The sequence below is a fragment of the Lepisosteus platostomus genome, chromosome 13 (genome assembly GCF_059453375.1).
Source record: "Lepisosteus platostomus isolate fLepPlt1 chromosome 13, fLepPlt1.hap1, whole genome shotgun sequence".
NCBI lineage: Eukaryota > Metazoa > Chordata > Actinopteri > Semionotiformes > Lepisosteidae > Lepisosteus > Lepisosteus platostomus.
The window spans coordinates 30,648,840-30,664,141 of NC_142623.1; the positions used below are offsets into that span (position 1 = coordinate 30,648,840).

The 15,302-nt window shown below is 42.7% G+C and overlaps 2 protein-coding genes and 1 long non-coding RNA gene across 3 annotated transcripts; 1 reads left to right on the forward strand and 2 right to left on the reverse strand.

Moving 5' to 3' along the window:
* Nucleotides 1-577: 577 nt before the first annotated feature.
* atp6v0e1 (ATPase H+ transporting V0 subunit e1) lies at nucleotides 578-8,184 on the reverse strand. Its single transcript, XM_088604097.1, has 4 exons — nucleotides 7,931-8,184; nucleotides 3,915-3,962; nucleotides 1,922-2,049; nucleotides 578-1,047 (listed from the first exon to the last, which is right to left on the reverse strand). Exons 1-3 carry the CDS (start codon nucleotides 8,032-8,034, stop codon nucleotides 1,956-1,958), a joined length of 246 nt encoding a protein of 81 aa, XP_088460223.1. The 5' UTR covers nucleotides 8,035-8,184; the 3' UTR covers nucleotides 578-1,047; nucleotides 1,922-1,955.
* A 69-nt stretch (nucleotides 8,185-8,253) lies between these two features.
* On the forward strand, nucleotides 8,254-12,208 carry LOC148650366 (uncharacterized). The gene is made up of 3 exons (XR_015926096.1): nucleotides 8,254-8,536; nucleotides 8,799-8,871; nucleotides 9,743-12,208. It is a non-coding gene; the product is annotated as an uncharacterized LOC148650366 (long non-coding RNA).
* rpl26 (ribosomal protein L26) lies at nucleotides 10,340-14,046 on the reverse strand. The gene is made up of 4 exons (XM_088604096.1): nucleotides 13,921-14,046; nucleotides 12,056-12,228; nucleotides 11,158-11,298; nucleotides 10,340-10,519 (listed from the first exon to the last, which is right to left on the reverse strand). Exons 2-4 carry the CDS (start codon nucleotides 12,221-12,223, stop codon nucleotides 10,391-10,393), a joined length of 438 nt encoding a protein of 145 aa, XP_088460222.1. The 5' UTR covers nucleotides 12,224-12,228; nucleotides 13,921-14,046; the 3' UTR covers nucleotides 10,340-10,390.
* Nucleotides 14,047-15,302: the final 1,256 nt, after the last annotated feature.

The window sequence follows — 15,302 nt, forward strand, 5'->3', positions numbered from 1 at the left end:
ATCTATTTATAGGAGCAAAAAACATTGCAAACCACATTCTCTGTCAACCACAGTCTGCATCTACACGTTCTTCCATCTCGTTTTCAGTGTGAGCTATTGGATTTCCATAACGTAGGTAAACGGCAGAATCTGTTACAAGCCCTGATAATAGAGGGTCAGGCCCAGCCCATGGAGGGTTTTTAAGCCAATATTCAGTTTTGCTCCTTATTTTCAGGCTTTGCGAGTGCACATTTCAGAGTGCTGGATTTTAAACCAGGTTGTAAATGCCAGCTCAGAACGTTTTTGTTCAGTATAATCAATACTCTGAATAGGAGTTCCCCTTTCAGGATTTCAGTGCAGCCTCTTGTGCTATTAAAAGGACCGCAGAAAGTAACAAGCACTACAGCTGCGAGCTGCACAGTTCATAAGGGGGGTTTCCACTGTAGGAGCCCATCTGTCTTTCAGAACATGTAGAAAAACCTCTCAATATTAATTTCAAATTCACATCTCCATTGCTCAGTTTGGCACCTATGAATGTAAAAGACAACGATCTAGACTTTAAGGATTTCAAAAAAACATTATATCAAGGAACCAAGAATGATGTCCGCCAAAAGACTTTAATTTTGTCTTCTGTCAAAGGAAAAAAAAAAACATCCTCACACACAGAAACCAGAAAGTTTAAGACACAATGACAATTTGAGGCACAGATATGGATCAGGAATAAAATAAATACTTCGTAAATTGAGCTGGAATGAGAAAGGGCACAAGAATAAAAAGTACATATATATAAATAAATCAGTCATGTGTCATTTAGTTTTGCCAGGCACAGCAATCACGTGTTAAGACATAAAACAAATCTGGGGGGAAAAAAGCTAATTATTCACATCTCATAAAAGTTATCCAAATTCAACCTCAACAAATTCAACACGGGAGACAAAGTATCTGAACTAGTTTGTTTCATTTCTCTGCTGCTCTCTATTACGAGGTCGAGCTGTGGCTGTGGTAAGACATCAGATGATTAAGGACCGTTCCCTTTGTACAAGACTGACGACGAATAAAGATCTGATTCTGGTGGGGAAGAGAAAAGAAAAAAGATGAAAAAGGGAGGTCAGTAGGAGCAAGATATGCAAACCATTTCCTGTAGGGCACTTGTAGGAGGTTCTGGCATCCCTGGCTACTTTTCCCATCCAAATACACGGATTGCCTCATCCTAATAATTCCTGCCCCTTTGGGATGAGGTATTCCCTCCAGTGGGAGCAGGAGCCCAGAGGAAGCGGTGCACTTCACCAACACGTGGGAGTGTCCGCAGTTTAAGCTCTGTGCTAAACTCAGGCCCCAGGCACAGCCGGGAAGACTCAGCCCCCCTACACGCTGTCCGGTTCCGAGTCCTGGGCCAAGCCAACCTTTCACCCCGTAGAAATGGCCAGACATAAAACTGCCACACCAGCAGGCCGAGCAAAGTCGTTTTGCGCTTTCGAGCTCATTTTTTCCGCAGAACAGCTTCATGTGTCCGCAGCTCTGCCAAAGTGGACCCCTACTGTCCGACACGGGTCTGGACAAAAGGGGGGAAGCTCAGTTAGTCGTCTTTTCATTTGAAACAGCAGGCAGCCTCACTTGTTAACTTCTCTGCCTTTGTGAGGCTCCACAGAGCCATAGCAGAATCATTGAATCTATACGAATAAGGAAGTGAAATTTCGACAGACTGTTGGAACGAAAGTCTACTGCAGTCAGCAATTATACAGCCACATTACCGCATTCTTACGCAGTTGTCTTTTCAAGCAATGTTTTTTTTTTGTTTTACTGGTTCTACTTGTGTTTTGTTCTTGTAGGGTTATACAGACACCAGACTCATTCAAGTGTCCAGTAGCAGATGTACAATAAGCGTGTTGGTCCGAGAGACTCTTCGGCCCCCGGCGATAAGGGTACCAGATTCTGTCCTTACCTGTGCAGGGAGAGGGGTTCTGGGATGAGAGACTCTAAGGCCAGTGGTGATAAAGGTACCAGATTGTGTCGTTTTTCAGCTGCGGCCCAAACAGGGGGTTCAGCTGGGCAAGAATGGCGATTAGCCAGCTGCATAAAAATAAGAAAATTAAACCAGAAGCGTAGTGAGAGGATTCACTCAGCCGTTCACCACACACAACCCTGAGTCATACCGGGGAGCTGCATTCAGTTCAAGAGCTACTACTGGATTCCAGTGTCATCTGTTGTCTTGTTAGGCCCTGCAGCACCACAACCCTTTACATAAAATGGGTGTTAATCTTACCAAAGTGGGAAATCCTAGACTTTTACCGCACTCTATAACGATGGTACTAAACATAGGATCTCAAATGACTTTATAATGCCACAAGATCCGAGGCAGAAATCAGAAGCCATATGCATATATAATATATAGATATACAAAAGACATGCATACAAGCCGCAGCATTTATCTAGTATGCTCTAAGCAGTATAGATCCCTATGTGTTATGCTATGTACTTCTATTTTCCTTTGGTCTAAGGAAGGTATTTTATGTCTTTAATTCAATGATTGTATCTCACTGCATTGAATAGTAGGCCCACCCGAGTCAAACAACCACAGCTCTTATGTGCCTTAATTACATATTTTAAAACATCCACGGATCAGGCCTGGTTGCATGCAAAAATGTGCCCGGTAAAAATTTTGATCTGGAGACTAAGAAACGATGCTGCAGTTTAGAGCAAAAGTACCTGCTGGTTGTTTATTCTGCTTCCCTAAATCTGACAGGGCTCGGATTGCTATAATTAATACAGCCGTCACTGTCATATTTGGCAGCAAGCCACTACAGCAGAGGTCTCCTCTCTCGTGGGTCTTTGGGCGACTTGCCCGAACTGTGATTTATTTGGTCAGTGCGTCTTGATGGGATTCTGGAAGCCACATTTCTGGAAGAACCTCTGCACTGCGTAAGTGCTACTGCTTCAATGGGGGGTCAGAACTGGTGTGCTAGCAGGCACAGGTGACCAAGTCGCCTATATCTATGATAGAAAGGGACTAAATTCTCCCACCTGCTTCAGCAGCATATCATACTCAAACATTTAACGCCTGACAAGGGCATACGTGTCACCAGGCATTGTTAACTCTCATGGAAAATAATATATTGAGAAATGAAAAACGTAACAATGTCGAGAAAGATGTGCATTATGCCTTCACAATGCTGTGATAATCCCCTGTGCTAAAAAAACAACAGTGAGAAGTTTTGACAGTGGTATTCTTTCCTTCATGAAAATCACACAATATTTTGTGTTTTACTGCCCTCTTGTGTGCATGCCTTGAAATGCACTGCAGTATACACACTTTGTGTTAATAAACTGCACAACAACATTAAAAAAACATTAGGAATACACGGGCAGCATATTGAGATAATAATTGTACAGTTATTGCACGGTACCATAATTCATTCTCTCTCCTGGGACTCCATTTCATTTACATTACTTAATGTCTTGAAGTTTTTTTACGGCACTCCACATCCATACTCATATTGCCAGAACAGAGAATAGGCTCTTCTTTTCCATCATGCTCCTTTGGTTTTATAGTCCCAGTGCCTGTACTGGCTATACTGGGAACAATCCTCCTGCTCAATATGAACTCCCCTGGAACTCCCATTATCACCACAGTCTGCCAGAAGGGGACAATTTTAGAGTAGAAGATCAGACATAAATTCTGTAGCGCTGGAGGATGGGGGGGGGGGAACTAGAGAGCCCAATGAAAGCCCATGCACACACGGAAGAAATGCCACATCGACTGGCCCACAAAGCTAGAAATGAACCCACGACCCACCAGGCCACCTTCACCGATCGTTGACCCAATGTCACTGCCCAAACGCTCAGCTACAGATTCCCATCTCAAAGCCCATTAAAAGAAACCAGGCAGCCAGGGTCCGCTTGCCCCGGCTTGGCGTGGCCAGAGTTTTCATACTTACAAGAGATAGCAGCAAACCGCGCAGGTCACCAGCATCGTGATGATAACCCTGTGGGGAAACAACAAAGGAGAGACGTTTTCACGTTCAGTACCTGCAGGTTTCATCTCAGCTAGGTTCACCGGAAAAAGCAGGGTGACTTGGAAGAACTCCCAGTTCAGGCTCTGAAGGCCACCCGCGATACTAAAAGAAGGACTGGCTTCGAACAGGAGGAGCCAATTTTTGCCTCTGTTAATTTCCGGCTGTTGGAGTAGTTAACGGACTCCAGAATGTCATCTGATCATTTTTATTTTGTCAGATCCTAAAAAGCCAACTTCAAACACAAGGCTGGGTAGCTGCCTGCTAGGAGGACCTCCTGTTTTATATGGAAGTGTGCCTCCTGTTCTTTTCCTACCGGAGCACATGGACACTTTCATTGGGACCCTGAAGTAGTCCGTGCACTTGATCAGTCTCATTTGAGGTTCTGAATGCAATCAGGAGTTTTAACATACTTTTCCCATCCCACTGGCATCTGCCAAACATCCATTCAATCACTGTGTAGCAGATCATTTTAAATTGTTTAAACCTCTACCCACAACAGCAACTAACTAGATCACAATACTCTTCTTCATTTGGAGATTACTAGAGTACCAAAAAAACACTAAAAGCTTTTCCTATGGTAGGGGGCTTGAATATTTTTGCAGGTGTGGATTCGTCCTTGGTCAAATGTTTAAATTTAAAAGCATCAATGTCCTTTTCTGATTTTTAAAAGCAAGAATGATATTCAAACCCCTTAAAGATGTCCAGATAAATGGGCTTTGTAAAAGTGAAAAAAACATTTTCAGTCACCAGCTGTATGCTACTAATTTGCAGGCTCTGCCAGTGGCAACTAAATCTGCCTAGTCAAACCTGAATAGCAACTTGACAATCTCTTCTGCAGAACAAAAACAATGGGTGATGTGCCTTAATAGGTGCATAACGCCTTGTTTTTCTTTTCTACCGTTTAGCTGATAAATGACCTTGAAAAATGGGACGTCAGGCAGAAAAATGGACAGATGGAAAAACAAGTGCCAGACATAGATGGAAAGATTGAGCATCTTCCTCTCTTTTCAGTTCTCATACCTTAACTGCAAAGAAGAAAGAATTACATTAAGTCCCTAATATTCATTCATGGTCTTATAGATATTCAATGGGAAGTCCTTAAAGACTAAAGACCTGGAAACTGTTGGAATTAAGACCAATTAAATCTTTAATATCTAATTAGAAGAAAAACACAGAAGAAGGCATCTTCCAGGATAGGAAATAAGGCAAAACTGCTTTAATTCAGTCCTAATACCCTGCAGTATAGAGGGCAGGTTTCAAAGCAAAGGAAATGAACCTGCAAACTGAACAGCAGAACTCCAGATACTGAGAACAAAGTTAAATGCAAAGAAAAAAAATTAATAAAATGTCTAACAAATGGAACAAATGGAAACAAACAAATGGATCAATTAAGTCACCAGTTAGCACTGCAATGAAAACCAGAAGAGACTGTGTGCCTCCAGAGATGCCCCTTAACCTGAATAAAATATTTTTGGATCGTAGAACGGAATTGGAGCACTCGCAGAAACTCCATGCAGACCAGAATGAGAACACGCAAACTCCACACAGAATGCACTCCCGTCAGGAATCGACCCAAGAGCTTTGAGGAAGGAGGTCCACCATACTGATCAATGCAACAAATATGAATTAATTTCCAAATTCCCCCTGGCTTTTACCAATCATGGCCTCCTAATAATCCCCATCTATGAACTGGCTTCATCACTCTGTTCTCCTCCCCACTGAGAGCTGGTGTGTGGGGAGTGTACTGGCACACTCCGATAACTGTTGTACCATCCAGGTGGGGGCTGCACATTGGTGGTGGAGGGAAGTCCCCACTGCCTGTAAAGTGCTTTGCATGGTTGCATGTTATAATAAATAATCATATTATTATTAACATTATTTATGTTAGGAAAGAAATGGGTGAAATAAATGTGTGTATCTGGTGCAGTGGTTAGCTTTGCTGCGCTGGATTCAATTCCTGGGGTGCTGTCTGTGTGAAGCCTGCATGATCTCCCTGTGGTCACGTGGATTTCCCCCAGCTGCTCCATTTGTTAATTGGCTTCTGGGGAAATTGGTCCTGGTGTGAGTGTGTCTGTCTGCCCTGTGAGGGATCGGCATCCTATCCAGGGTGTACCCCACCCTGCGTCTGTGGCTGGTGTAACGGTTCTTGGGGTCTCCGCCCTTGCCGCTCCTGCCCTGCCAGTTCGTCCCTCACCGCTGGGGCGCGAACCCGGGTCTCCGGCGTCACCCAACAGGGAACTTGCCAGCTGAGCTAAAGGAGAGCTCCCTCAGCCCGGGCAGCTGAGATCCCCGTTATACGCAGGGGCGTATTCGTTACACATGCCCCCATGATGCTGAATTGGATGATAGATGGATACATACAGAAGGCATCACATTCCCAGCCACAGTGTCAATACCAGCAGCCATATCACCCTGCAACTCCCAACTGGCAGCCCCACTGAAGCTCAGCAGGTGTGAGCCTGGTCAGTACCTGGATGGGAGACCTCCTGGGAAAAACTAAGGTTGCTGCTGGAAGAGGTGTTAGTGGGGCCAGCAGAGGGCGCTCACCCTGAGGCCTATGTGGGTCCTAATGCCCCATATTGTGGCATTAGGGGACACTATACTGTGACGGGGACACTATACTGTAAACAGGCGCCGTCTTCGGATGAGACGTAAAACCGAGGTCCTGACTCTCTGTGGTCATTAAAAATCCCAGGGCGTTTCTCGAAAAGAGTAGGGGTGTAACCAAATTTCCCATTGGCCCTTACCAATCATGGCCTCCTAATAATCCCCATCTATGAACTGGCTTCATCACTGTGCTCTCCTCCCCACTGAGAGCTGGTGTGTGGTGAGAGTGCTGGAGCATCATCCAGGTGGATGCTGCACATTGGTGGTGGTGGAGGGGAGTCCCCATTACCTGTAAAGCGCTTTGAGTGGAGTGTCCAGAAAAGCACTATAAAGTGTAAGCAATTATTATTATTAATTCCAAATAAATCTTATTAAAACTTTTTAAAACTGCCAACCCAAATCCCCGAGGACCCGTGTCCTGCAGGTATCACAAGTGCCTTCAGAGCGTGAAAAGAAGTTTTACTTGTGCCATTCAAGCAGAACAAAACCTCCAGGACTACAGCTGGGCACCCCTGCCTGGGTTGATACACTCCTGTGATCAGTCACATGCCTCCTACTAACGCTTTGAGATCATCTTCGGCCTGACTAATACCAGGCGCTGAAGAGACCAGTTAAAAATAAAAGCAGAACCTCAGTCAATGCCTCTGGCGTCTCTGCAACATTAAAGCCAATGGCAAGCGAAGGCGACATCTTAAACACGGGAAGCCAGGAGGATTTCTTCACTTCCAGAGCATTTTTGCTGGCGACGAGCTTCCCCCTTTAGATTCACTCAGTGCCCTTCGACTGCGTTGCAAAAACGTGCACTCGTGCACGAGTGATGGGTCACGTGACATGCGACGCGCGCTCCCGAACCACATCAGTAGTTTCATAAAGCAACTTAAAACAGGTTGCTGTTGCTCCAATTAGCAACATTTATATCATGTTAAAAGTTTAACTTAAAATGGAGCGAATTCAGTCGCTTCTCCACCTCTTTTCTCTATTTCATTTTACACGTTCGACACAGACGCGTCACAAGAAAATCGATTAATTGCTGCAAAGGTCGTAAAAACACTGCAAGAACACGTAAATCCGTTTCTTCGCAAAATACATCTTTAAATTGTCTAAAGAACAGGCAGTACATAAAAATATCACGTGGCTTGCAAGTAATTATGCAGCTGAATCGATCGATCCAGTATCGCTATGTTTAAACCAACGGGGAACTAAACGCTAAGTATGAAAAGGAATGAGTAGGACTCTTTTTAAATTCGCAGCTCACGTAGTCGTTAATTTTGGTGGGAAGTAGTTTTAAAATACGAGAAACTTCGCTGATAAAAGTGAGAAACCGTACTCACCCCCTGTTTGGTCCTTTGGGAATAAACCACGGTATAACGCCACCAACAATGGCCCAAAATAAAGTCATTACAACCATTGGGATTGTAAAAGCCAGAGACGTCATTGTGGAGGACCTTGCTCGACACAGGGAACCCGAGTTAAAAAAAAATAACAAGAAACTCTTGATTACTTAAAAACGCTAAAACTAAAGAAGAAAAGCTGAGTTCTGTGCAACTTCGGCAGGAACAAACCCGGTCAGACCAGGAAGCTGTGATCACATGACGCTGAGAAGTCTGTGGAAGTCATGCGTCACTTGGGAGGTCCCGAAGAGTGTTTTTAAAATATAAGGTACTGTTTTCATAACTTCATTTTAGATACACTGCTACAGTTGTAGCGACATATAACACATTAATTTGTTATGCGAAAATATTTCTGCTCTTGCATGTTGTGTGTGTGGTGTTTTAGTAGATGGCACTTTTTAGACATTTGATGTATCTTGTATTTTGCGCTACTTTGCAGAACCCTGAAGAAGGCTCCACAGCCGAAATGTTGTGTCTCCTTTCTTTTCAGCATGGAATAAACCTTTACATGTTCCTTTTTAAGATGGTAAAAGTGCTGGCTTAGAGGTAATGAATCTTTATATAGTCAAATGTGAGACACATTACAGCTGAAACCTTTCTCACGCACTGTACTTCTTTGTGTACTACACACAGAATGAGTTTTAAAATGGTCTTTATCCCCGAACTCCAGCTATTTTAGAAACGTAATAAATATAATTAATGTATATAACAAATATACTAATTGGTGGACACTGGTATTGTGGTGTAAATCGCACACAAAATGTAAACATTTAAAATATATATGTTTCATTTGTTTTTTTTTGTTGAGATGAACGTACAAGAAAAATGGCAAACGAACACATTCAGTTATGATACTTCGCTGTCTGTATGGCTTTATTAAGGTGAGTGAAACATTCTACACTGGAATTGACTGGTACCGTCGGTGACGTTTGCTCTACAAACATTCAAAAGGCAAAAAACTGTGTATGCAACAACAAAAAGAAACAGAAATAAACAAAGGGGGAGACGCAAACGAGAGTACAAATATATGATAAAATGTGCAAGTAAGAGACCAACAATTAGCAAATCGAATCCAAAAAATGACTAGAAAGACAAATATTAAAACAAAATCGGTTCATAGGAGCAAACTGGATACAGTCATAATTGCTCACATCTCTATAAGGCTTTGCACTCCAAACGTGTTCACATTTAACCAGCAGCTGTATCACACTGGCAGCCTGCTGAAGCTCAGCAGGTGTGGGCCTGGCCAGTACCTGGATAAGAGACCTCCTGGGAAAGCTAAGGCTGCTGCTGTTGTATTAGTGGGACCAGTAGGGGGTGCTCACCCTGCAGTCTATGTGGGTCCTAATGCCCCAGTATAGGGACAGGGACACTTTACTGTAAAAATAAGGGTGATGGCCTTCAGAAGAGAACTAAACTAACTAGGTCCTGGAGCAGCATAGTCATTAAAAATCCCTGGGTATTTCTCAAAAAGAGTAGGGATGTTACCCCAGTATCCTGGCCAGGCCAGTTTCCCCCTTTCCTTTACCAATCATGGCCTCCTAATAATCCCATCTATAAACTGGCTTCATCATGTTCTCCTCCCCACTGAGTGTACTGGCACACTCTGGCTGCCATCACAACTTCCAGGAGGGGACACCCCATTACCTAGAAGTGTCAAGAATCATTACTGATTTATTTACTTACAATAATTAGAAGTTAATCTGCATCTCTTGCCATCTTATTACATACTATTTGTGCTTTTATCAACAGAGCTGCATCACAAGCAAATTGTGAAATTCAGATGAACTACACCTTCACCGCTCCACCAATGTTGATAGCTGGAATGAAAACCAGCAGGTGTACAGACTCCTGGACTATAGTATGAGACATATGAAGATAACGACTGACCACACTTTGCATAGTTCCATAAATTTGCACAGCTGTTCATTAACGAGACTACATGAATAACTTTTTACTCTCCTCAGTACACCAAATACAAAACTCATCACTTTCCAAAGCCTGTAGGTACAAGGGTGTCCAATTACTAGTTCTGAAAGGCCAGCTTATCCACAGATTTTTATTCCAACTCCACTCTTAGGCCAAACTTAACTGGACCAATTTAACAGCTTCTCCCAGCCTTTTCAGTGCCACTGCATTAAAGAAGCTTAGAAAACCAGCCCTGCACTATTAACAGTATCACAAAAAACAGGAAACTTCAGAACCCATTTTCTTCTTAACAACCTTTTCATAATTCATTTTAGTCAACATTGAAAAAAGACTTTATTCAGTAATCTTCCTCTTAAATCAAAAGGCTAAATGAGGTAGTAGGTTGATCCTGAAACAAAACAGTAAAGACAAGGACAACTATTTCCTGGATTTTTACAGTCTTTTATTGGTGTTAGCAAAATGAATGTTATTTCATTCCTGCATTTTCTCAATGGTCTCCTCCTTGTATTTTCCCTTCTCCTTGCCATCCTGGCGAGACTTGGCTTTGCGTTCCAAGATCTTCTTGCGATCCTTGTCCAGCTTTAACCTGGTGATCACCACCTGGAACAAACATTAAGAATAAAATGAAACACTAGGAACAACAGAATATGAACTTCTCACTGCTTCACTGAGCTAAATGTTTTCCAGAGGACAGCTTCAATGAATTTTGCCAAGGTTTAAAGGAATCCTAAGACACAAATTAAAGACGCGTGTAAAATATTGTAAGAAAAGGTTTCCTGTGAACATTAACATGAGCTGCAGAAATTCTTTTTAACAATGCTTTGAAGGAATTATTAGTTAAGGAGTTTAAAACTGACCCCCATTATAAAGCCTACATATAGCCTCTTTTGAAATATAGTTGTACCTCACTCATCCTACATTAAAGTTACCAATGGGAAGAATTGTCTCTAAATAAGGACAGCCTTATTGTGGCTCACAACATGTTTGCAAAAGTTCTTTTCACATTCATCTTTGATGGCATAAAACAAAACCTGCACATTACATGCTGATCAGCATAAACAGAGGACTAAAAGAATTTTCAGAGAATGAAATGTTTAACTAGCTACGCTTGACCTTTACCCAAAAACCAGCAATCCTTCAGGCAAGGCAAGTTCTGACTTTTAGATAACCCACTCTCTAGTGTCCAAGCTCCCTTAGACAAAAGTACCAATTAAAAGACTTCATTAAAGGGGCCGTACCTTGCTGGGGTGAATACCGACATGCACTGTGGTGCCATTGGCCTTCTCACGCTGGACGCGCTCAATGTAGATGACATACTTCTTCCTGTAGACCTGCACCACCTTGCCGATCTGCTGCCCTTTGTAATGCCCCCGGACAACCTGCACAGCACAAACACACTTCAGCACAGGCACGCACGTCCCAGTGGTCACAAAATCCCTGCTCCGAATTCAGAAAGCTTTGTACAGAAAAATCAGCTTCCTGGAAAACATTGTCACATTTACTGCCCTTTAACATCACTCTTTTGCTATTCACCCTGTAACTCAATCATTTATCTGTTTTCGGAATTCTCTTTCTTTTGTGAGCTAGACTCCTGATCACATTTATCATACAAAAATCACTTATTTCCTTCAGTGCAGCTGTTCATCAACCATTTAAATTCAAGCTGTGGGCCGTTTAAACATCAAAATAATAATGAACTGTTTTATATAGCACCTTTAAAAGTGACTCCTCAAAGTCATTTACATGAAGAAAAAAACACACAATGAGAGAAGACAGCAGAATTACACAATCACAATAAGGGCTTGGGATACAGTACAAAAAGACATAAAACCAATTAAATAAAATCCCTTTTAAAGTAGAAGGTTCTGAGTTTTGTTTTTTGCAAGTGCTCAGGGAAGGTGACGGATATCCTCTGGGGCTCTGTAATGTTCTGTTCTTAAGCTTTAGAGCATCTCCATTAAAATCACTGTTTGAACTGCAGGCATCCCATTTCTAAACTAGACGTTCATAGCCTGCTTCCTTGCTTCATGACAGCATAACCCGTCTTTGGATGACTGCATGACAAGCCCAGAGTTGCAAGAATGTAAGTCTTGCTACCTCTGACCCAAAACAGGAACTCCTCAAATCAAGACCCACCTGAACCTCGTCGTCCTTACGGATGGGCATGGAGCGCACGTTGTACTTCTGTCGGAGCTCCTTGGAGAGGGGAGAGGACATGATCTTCCTGCGAATGTGAGACGGGGCATTGAAGTGCCTCTTGCGGTTCTTGCGGCGGGAGGATGTGACAAATGGATTCAGCTTCATGTTGGCTGGGGAAGAGAGGAGGAAGACCAGGTGATTATCCTGCAATGCTCTCTGTACAGCCGAGAGAAAAAGTATGTGAACCGGTTGGAATCATCTGCGTTCCTGCGTTAATTGCTCTTCCGATCTTCATCTAAATAATAATAGAAAAATACATTCTGATTAAACAACAAAAAATTGTCATGTCTATTTCTTTCCTGTCACCGTACATAGAGTCTTCACGCAAGAACTGTATTCTCATCCCATTAGCCTGAAAAAATGCAGGACAGACATAAAACAGAGACCAACTGAACCAACAGACCAGCCCTTTTGGAATCCGGAGAAGACAGGCTCTACAAGAGGGGACTGAACATCTGCAAAACTGCCATTTTGGCTGGTCAAGAAACAAAGCTGCCTTTGGAGGGAATCTCATGTGATGTAGACCTGCACATGTAAACCTGCACATTACATGCTGATCAGCATAAACAGCTGCATTAAGCTGCATTTTCTTGCACATCAAGTTCTGAATGCTCGCTTTAATTTTTTTAAATGTGTCGTTTAACAGGAAGGGCATTTTCCGTCATTTATCTGACCCGGCTGTTTTCAGAGTACCCGGTTTTACAAGCAGCAAACTGCTGGGCAATGGGAAAGGCTTCACTGAAAAAGCTAAGAAAACCCAAAACATCAGCAGTCAATAATGTCCAGACCGGAGGTGTTCAATCCTGAGCCTGGAGGCCTGGTTTGTCTGCAGGCTTCTACTTCATATCTGTTGTTCTGTTTATCGTTCTGTACTATCCTTTGTATGTTGTTCTAAGTTGTGCATGATGGTTGGCTGTAACTTTCATTATTTACTGTTTTGTAATGTGCTGTGCATAATGCGTGAAAGTGTTGTCAATTGTACTGTTCACATCCCGAGAACACAGTGCAAACTGCAAATAAATTCCTCCTCTCTAGGTCTCCTTACAGCGGCAGCACCTAAAGAGCTGGGAGTTTGATAGATTCAGTTCAGCTAGATATAAGCTGATTTAAGTGATGAAAACCTGCTTCAATACCAGGCCTCCAAGATCAGTTTGATGCTCCTGGTCTAGACATTATTAATCATAAAAACTAGGTACTTGAGGACATGATTTGTACACGAAGGAGACTGGACCACACAAGTCACACCGCTCCTAAACCAAGTTACTAATTTCTTCCGCTGAAGAACTGAGCCAAGCAGCAGTGCGGATCCCGAGTGAGCTTTAACCGGGTGAACCAAAACAACTTTCGTTTCTTAACCACCGATACAGCCAATCGAGTTTTGTTAATATTTATCAACCCTACACACCGATTCAAAAGTGACCACATTTGAAAACGTATAACATGCAGCAGCTCAACAGAAGCTTCACCCCTTGAAAGGAGTGCTACTCTTCCACTAGGTCATATTCCTCTGGAAACATAAACGACAGCATCGTGAAAGACACAAACCACACTTTTCCGGGACTAATTTATAAGTGGCAGAAGTCAGTGAAGGAAATTATAAATGCATGCCTGCGATAAACAGTTTCAACAGGCCAGATCAGTAGCTACTCGGTCTTAATAACTCATTTCAATGAAATAATGGCACTACAATACACCTTATAAGCTCCTTGTTTGAACACACGGTGTTTTGTGAGGCGCCCATTCTCTAAAACTCAGGATGCCAACAGATTTCTTTGAAATACATTAGGTACAGCAGATCTTACCCTGCCGATCACTTCACTATGGCCGCCGGAAAAGAGAGTCCAGAAGTACTTCCGCTCACATTAGTGCGCCGGTGTTCTCGCGAGAACTTCCGAGCTGAACGAGAACAGCACGTTTGTCAAATTATGAACAGCGACACTCAGCGGAGACTCAATAACAGTAGCGTCTCAGAATGGAGTATTATTAAGAAATAAACATATCAGAGTGTCATTTCAAGAAAGAAATATTTCAAATAAAATGAGAAAAGAACTGAGAAAAATGCTACATATCTAAGGGAATGTCCTTAACTGACAGGCTTTGCAGGATGAGCAGTGAAACACGAACCTGAAAGTACAGGTAGAAACAACGTGCAAGTGTGCTTAAAACTGAGAAGAGGAGGCATTTCTTGAACCCAAAGAGTAGGGGGAGTTTGGATAAGCTATCCAACCACGTTGCTGTAGTTGATACCCTGGCTTCTTTCAAGAAACAAGATTTTGAATCAATTAACTATTATTAAATGGGCTAGTTGGGGCTGAATAGCCTCCTCTCATTTGTAACTCTTCTTTTGTTCTTCATACTGTACGTACATTAACAAAGAAATAGCAATGTCTCAAGGACTTTGGTCAGACTTCTACTAATAATTTATTGCACCTTCATTAACTACTCAGACAGTTGTTAATGAATACATAAGGACATGCCTCACTTTTGTATCTATCACCATACAGGTGATATAGCCAGCAGCTATATCACCCTGCAACCCACGACTTGCAGTCCACTGGAGCTCAGCAGGTGTGAGCCTGGGCCATACCTGGATAGGAGACTCCTGGGAAAGCTAAAGTTGCTGCTGGAAGACTTGTCAGCTGGACCAGTAGAGGGTGTGCGTCCTAATGTCCCAGTATAGTTATGGGGACACTACACTGTAAAAAACAAAGATGCCGTCCAAAGGACAAGATGTAAAATTGAGGTCCTGACTCTCTGTGGTCATTAAAAATTGTAGGTCGTATCATGAAAAAAGTAGGGATGTTACCCCAGTGTCCTGGCCTTTACCAATCACGGCCTCATAATAATCCTAATCTCTGAATTGGCCTCATCTCTCTGTTCTCCTCCCCACAGGTAGCTGATATGTACTGAGCATTTTGGTGCACTTTGGCTGCCATCACATCATCCGGGTAGGTGCTGCACATTGTAGGGGGGTTGGCATTGCTGTATAGCATTAGCAGTATTAGCTGTATTTGGCCTTAGGTCTTAAGGCCAAGAGGTGTTCAGAGCAGTAATCTAAAAGTAATGACAGAGATAAAAAGTCCCTGATATGTACAATCAAAATTCTTATAAAAACCGAAGGGAGGGACCACTGATTGCGTAAGAGGCCTTTAGATTGAAGCTAGAAGAGAAGGTACATGGTCAG

What these genes read in the sequence shown, in the direction of transcription:
- atp6v0e1 (XM_088604097.1), bottom strand. Translation starts at nt 8,034, where the DNA reads ATGACGTCTCTGGCTTTTACAATCCCAATGGTTGTAATGACTTTATTT. An exon ending in CCCAAAGGACCAAACAGGGG is followed by an intron (nt 3,963 to 7,930) that starts GTGAGTACGGTT and finishes GTTTCCCCACAG; the next exon opens with GGTTATCATCACGATGCTGG. An exon ending in GCGGTTTGCTGCTATCTCTT is followed by an intron (nt 2,050 to 3,914) that starts GTAAGTATGAAA and finishes ATTTTTATGCAG; the next exon opens with CTGGCTAATCGCCATTCTTG.
- rpl26 (XM_088604096.1), bottom strand. Translation starts at nt 12,223, where the DNA reads ATGAAGCTGAATCCATTTGTCACATCCTCCCGCCGCAAGAACCGCAAG. An exon ending in GTAAGGACGACGAGGTTCAG is followed by an intron (nt 11,299 to 12,055) that starts GTGGGTCTTGAT and finishes TGTGCTGTGCAG; the next exon opens with GTTGTCCGGGGGCATTACAA. An exon ending in TCGGTATTCACCCCAGCAAG is followed by an intron (nt 10,520 to 11,157) that starts GTACGGCCCCTT and finishes TGTTTGTTCCAG; the next exon opens with GTGGTGATCACCAGGTTAAA.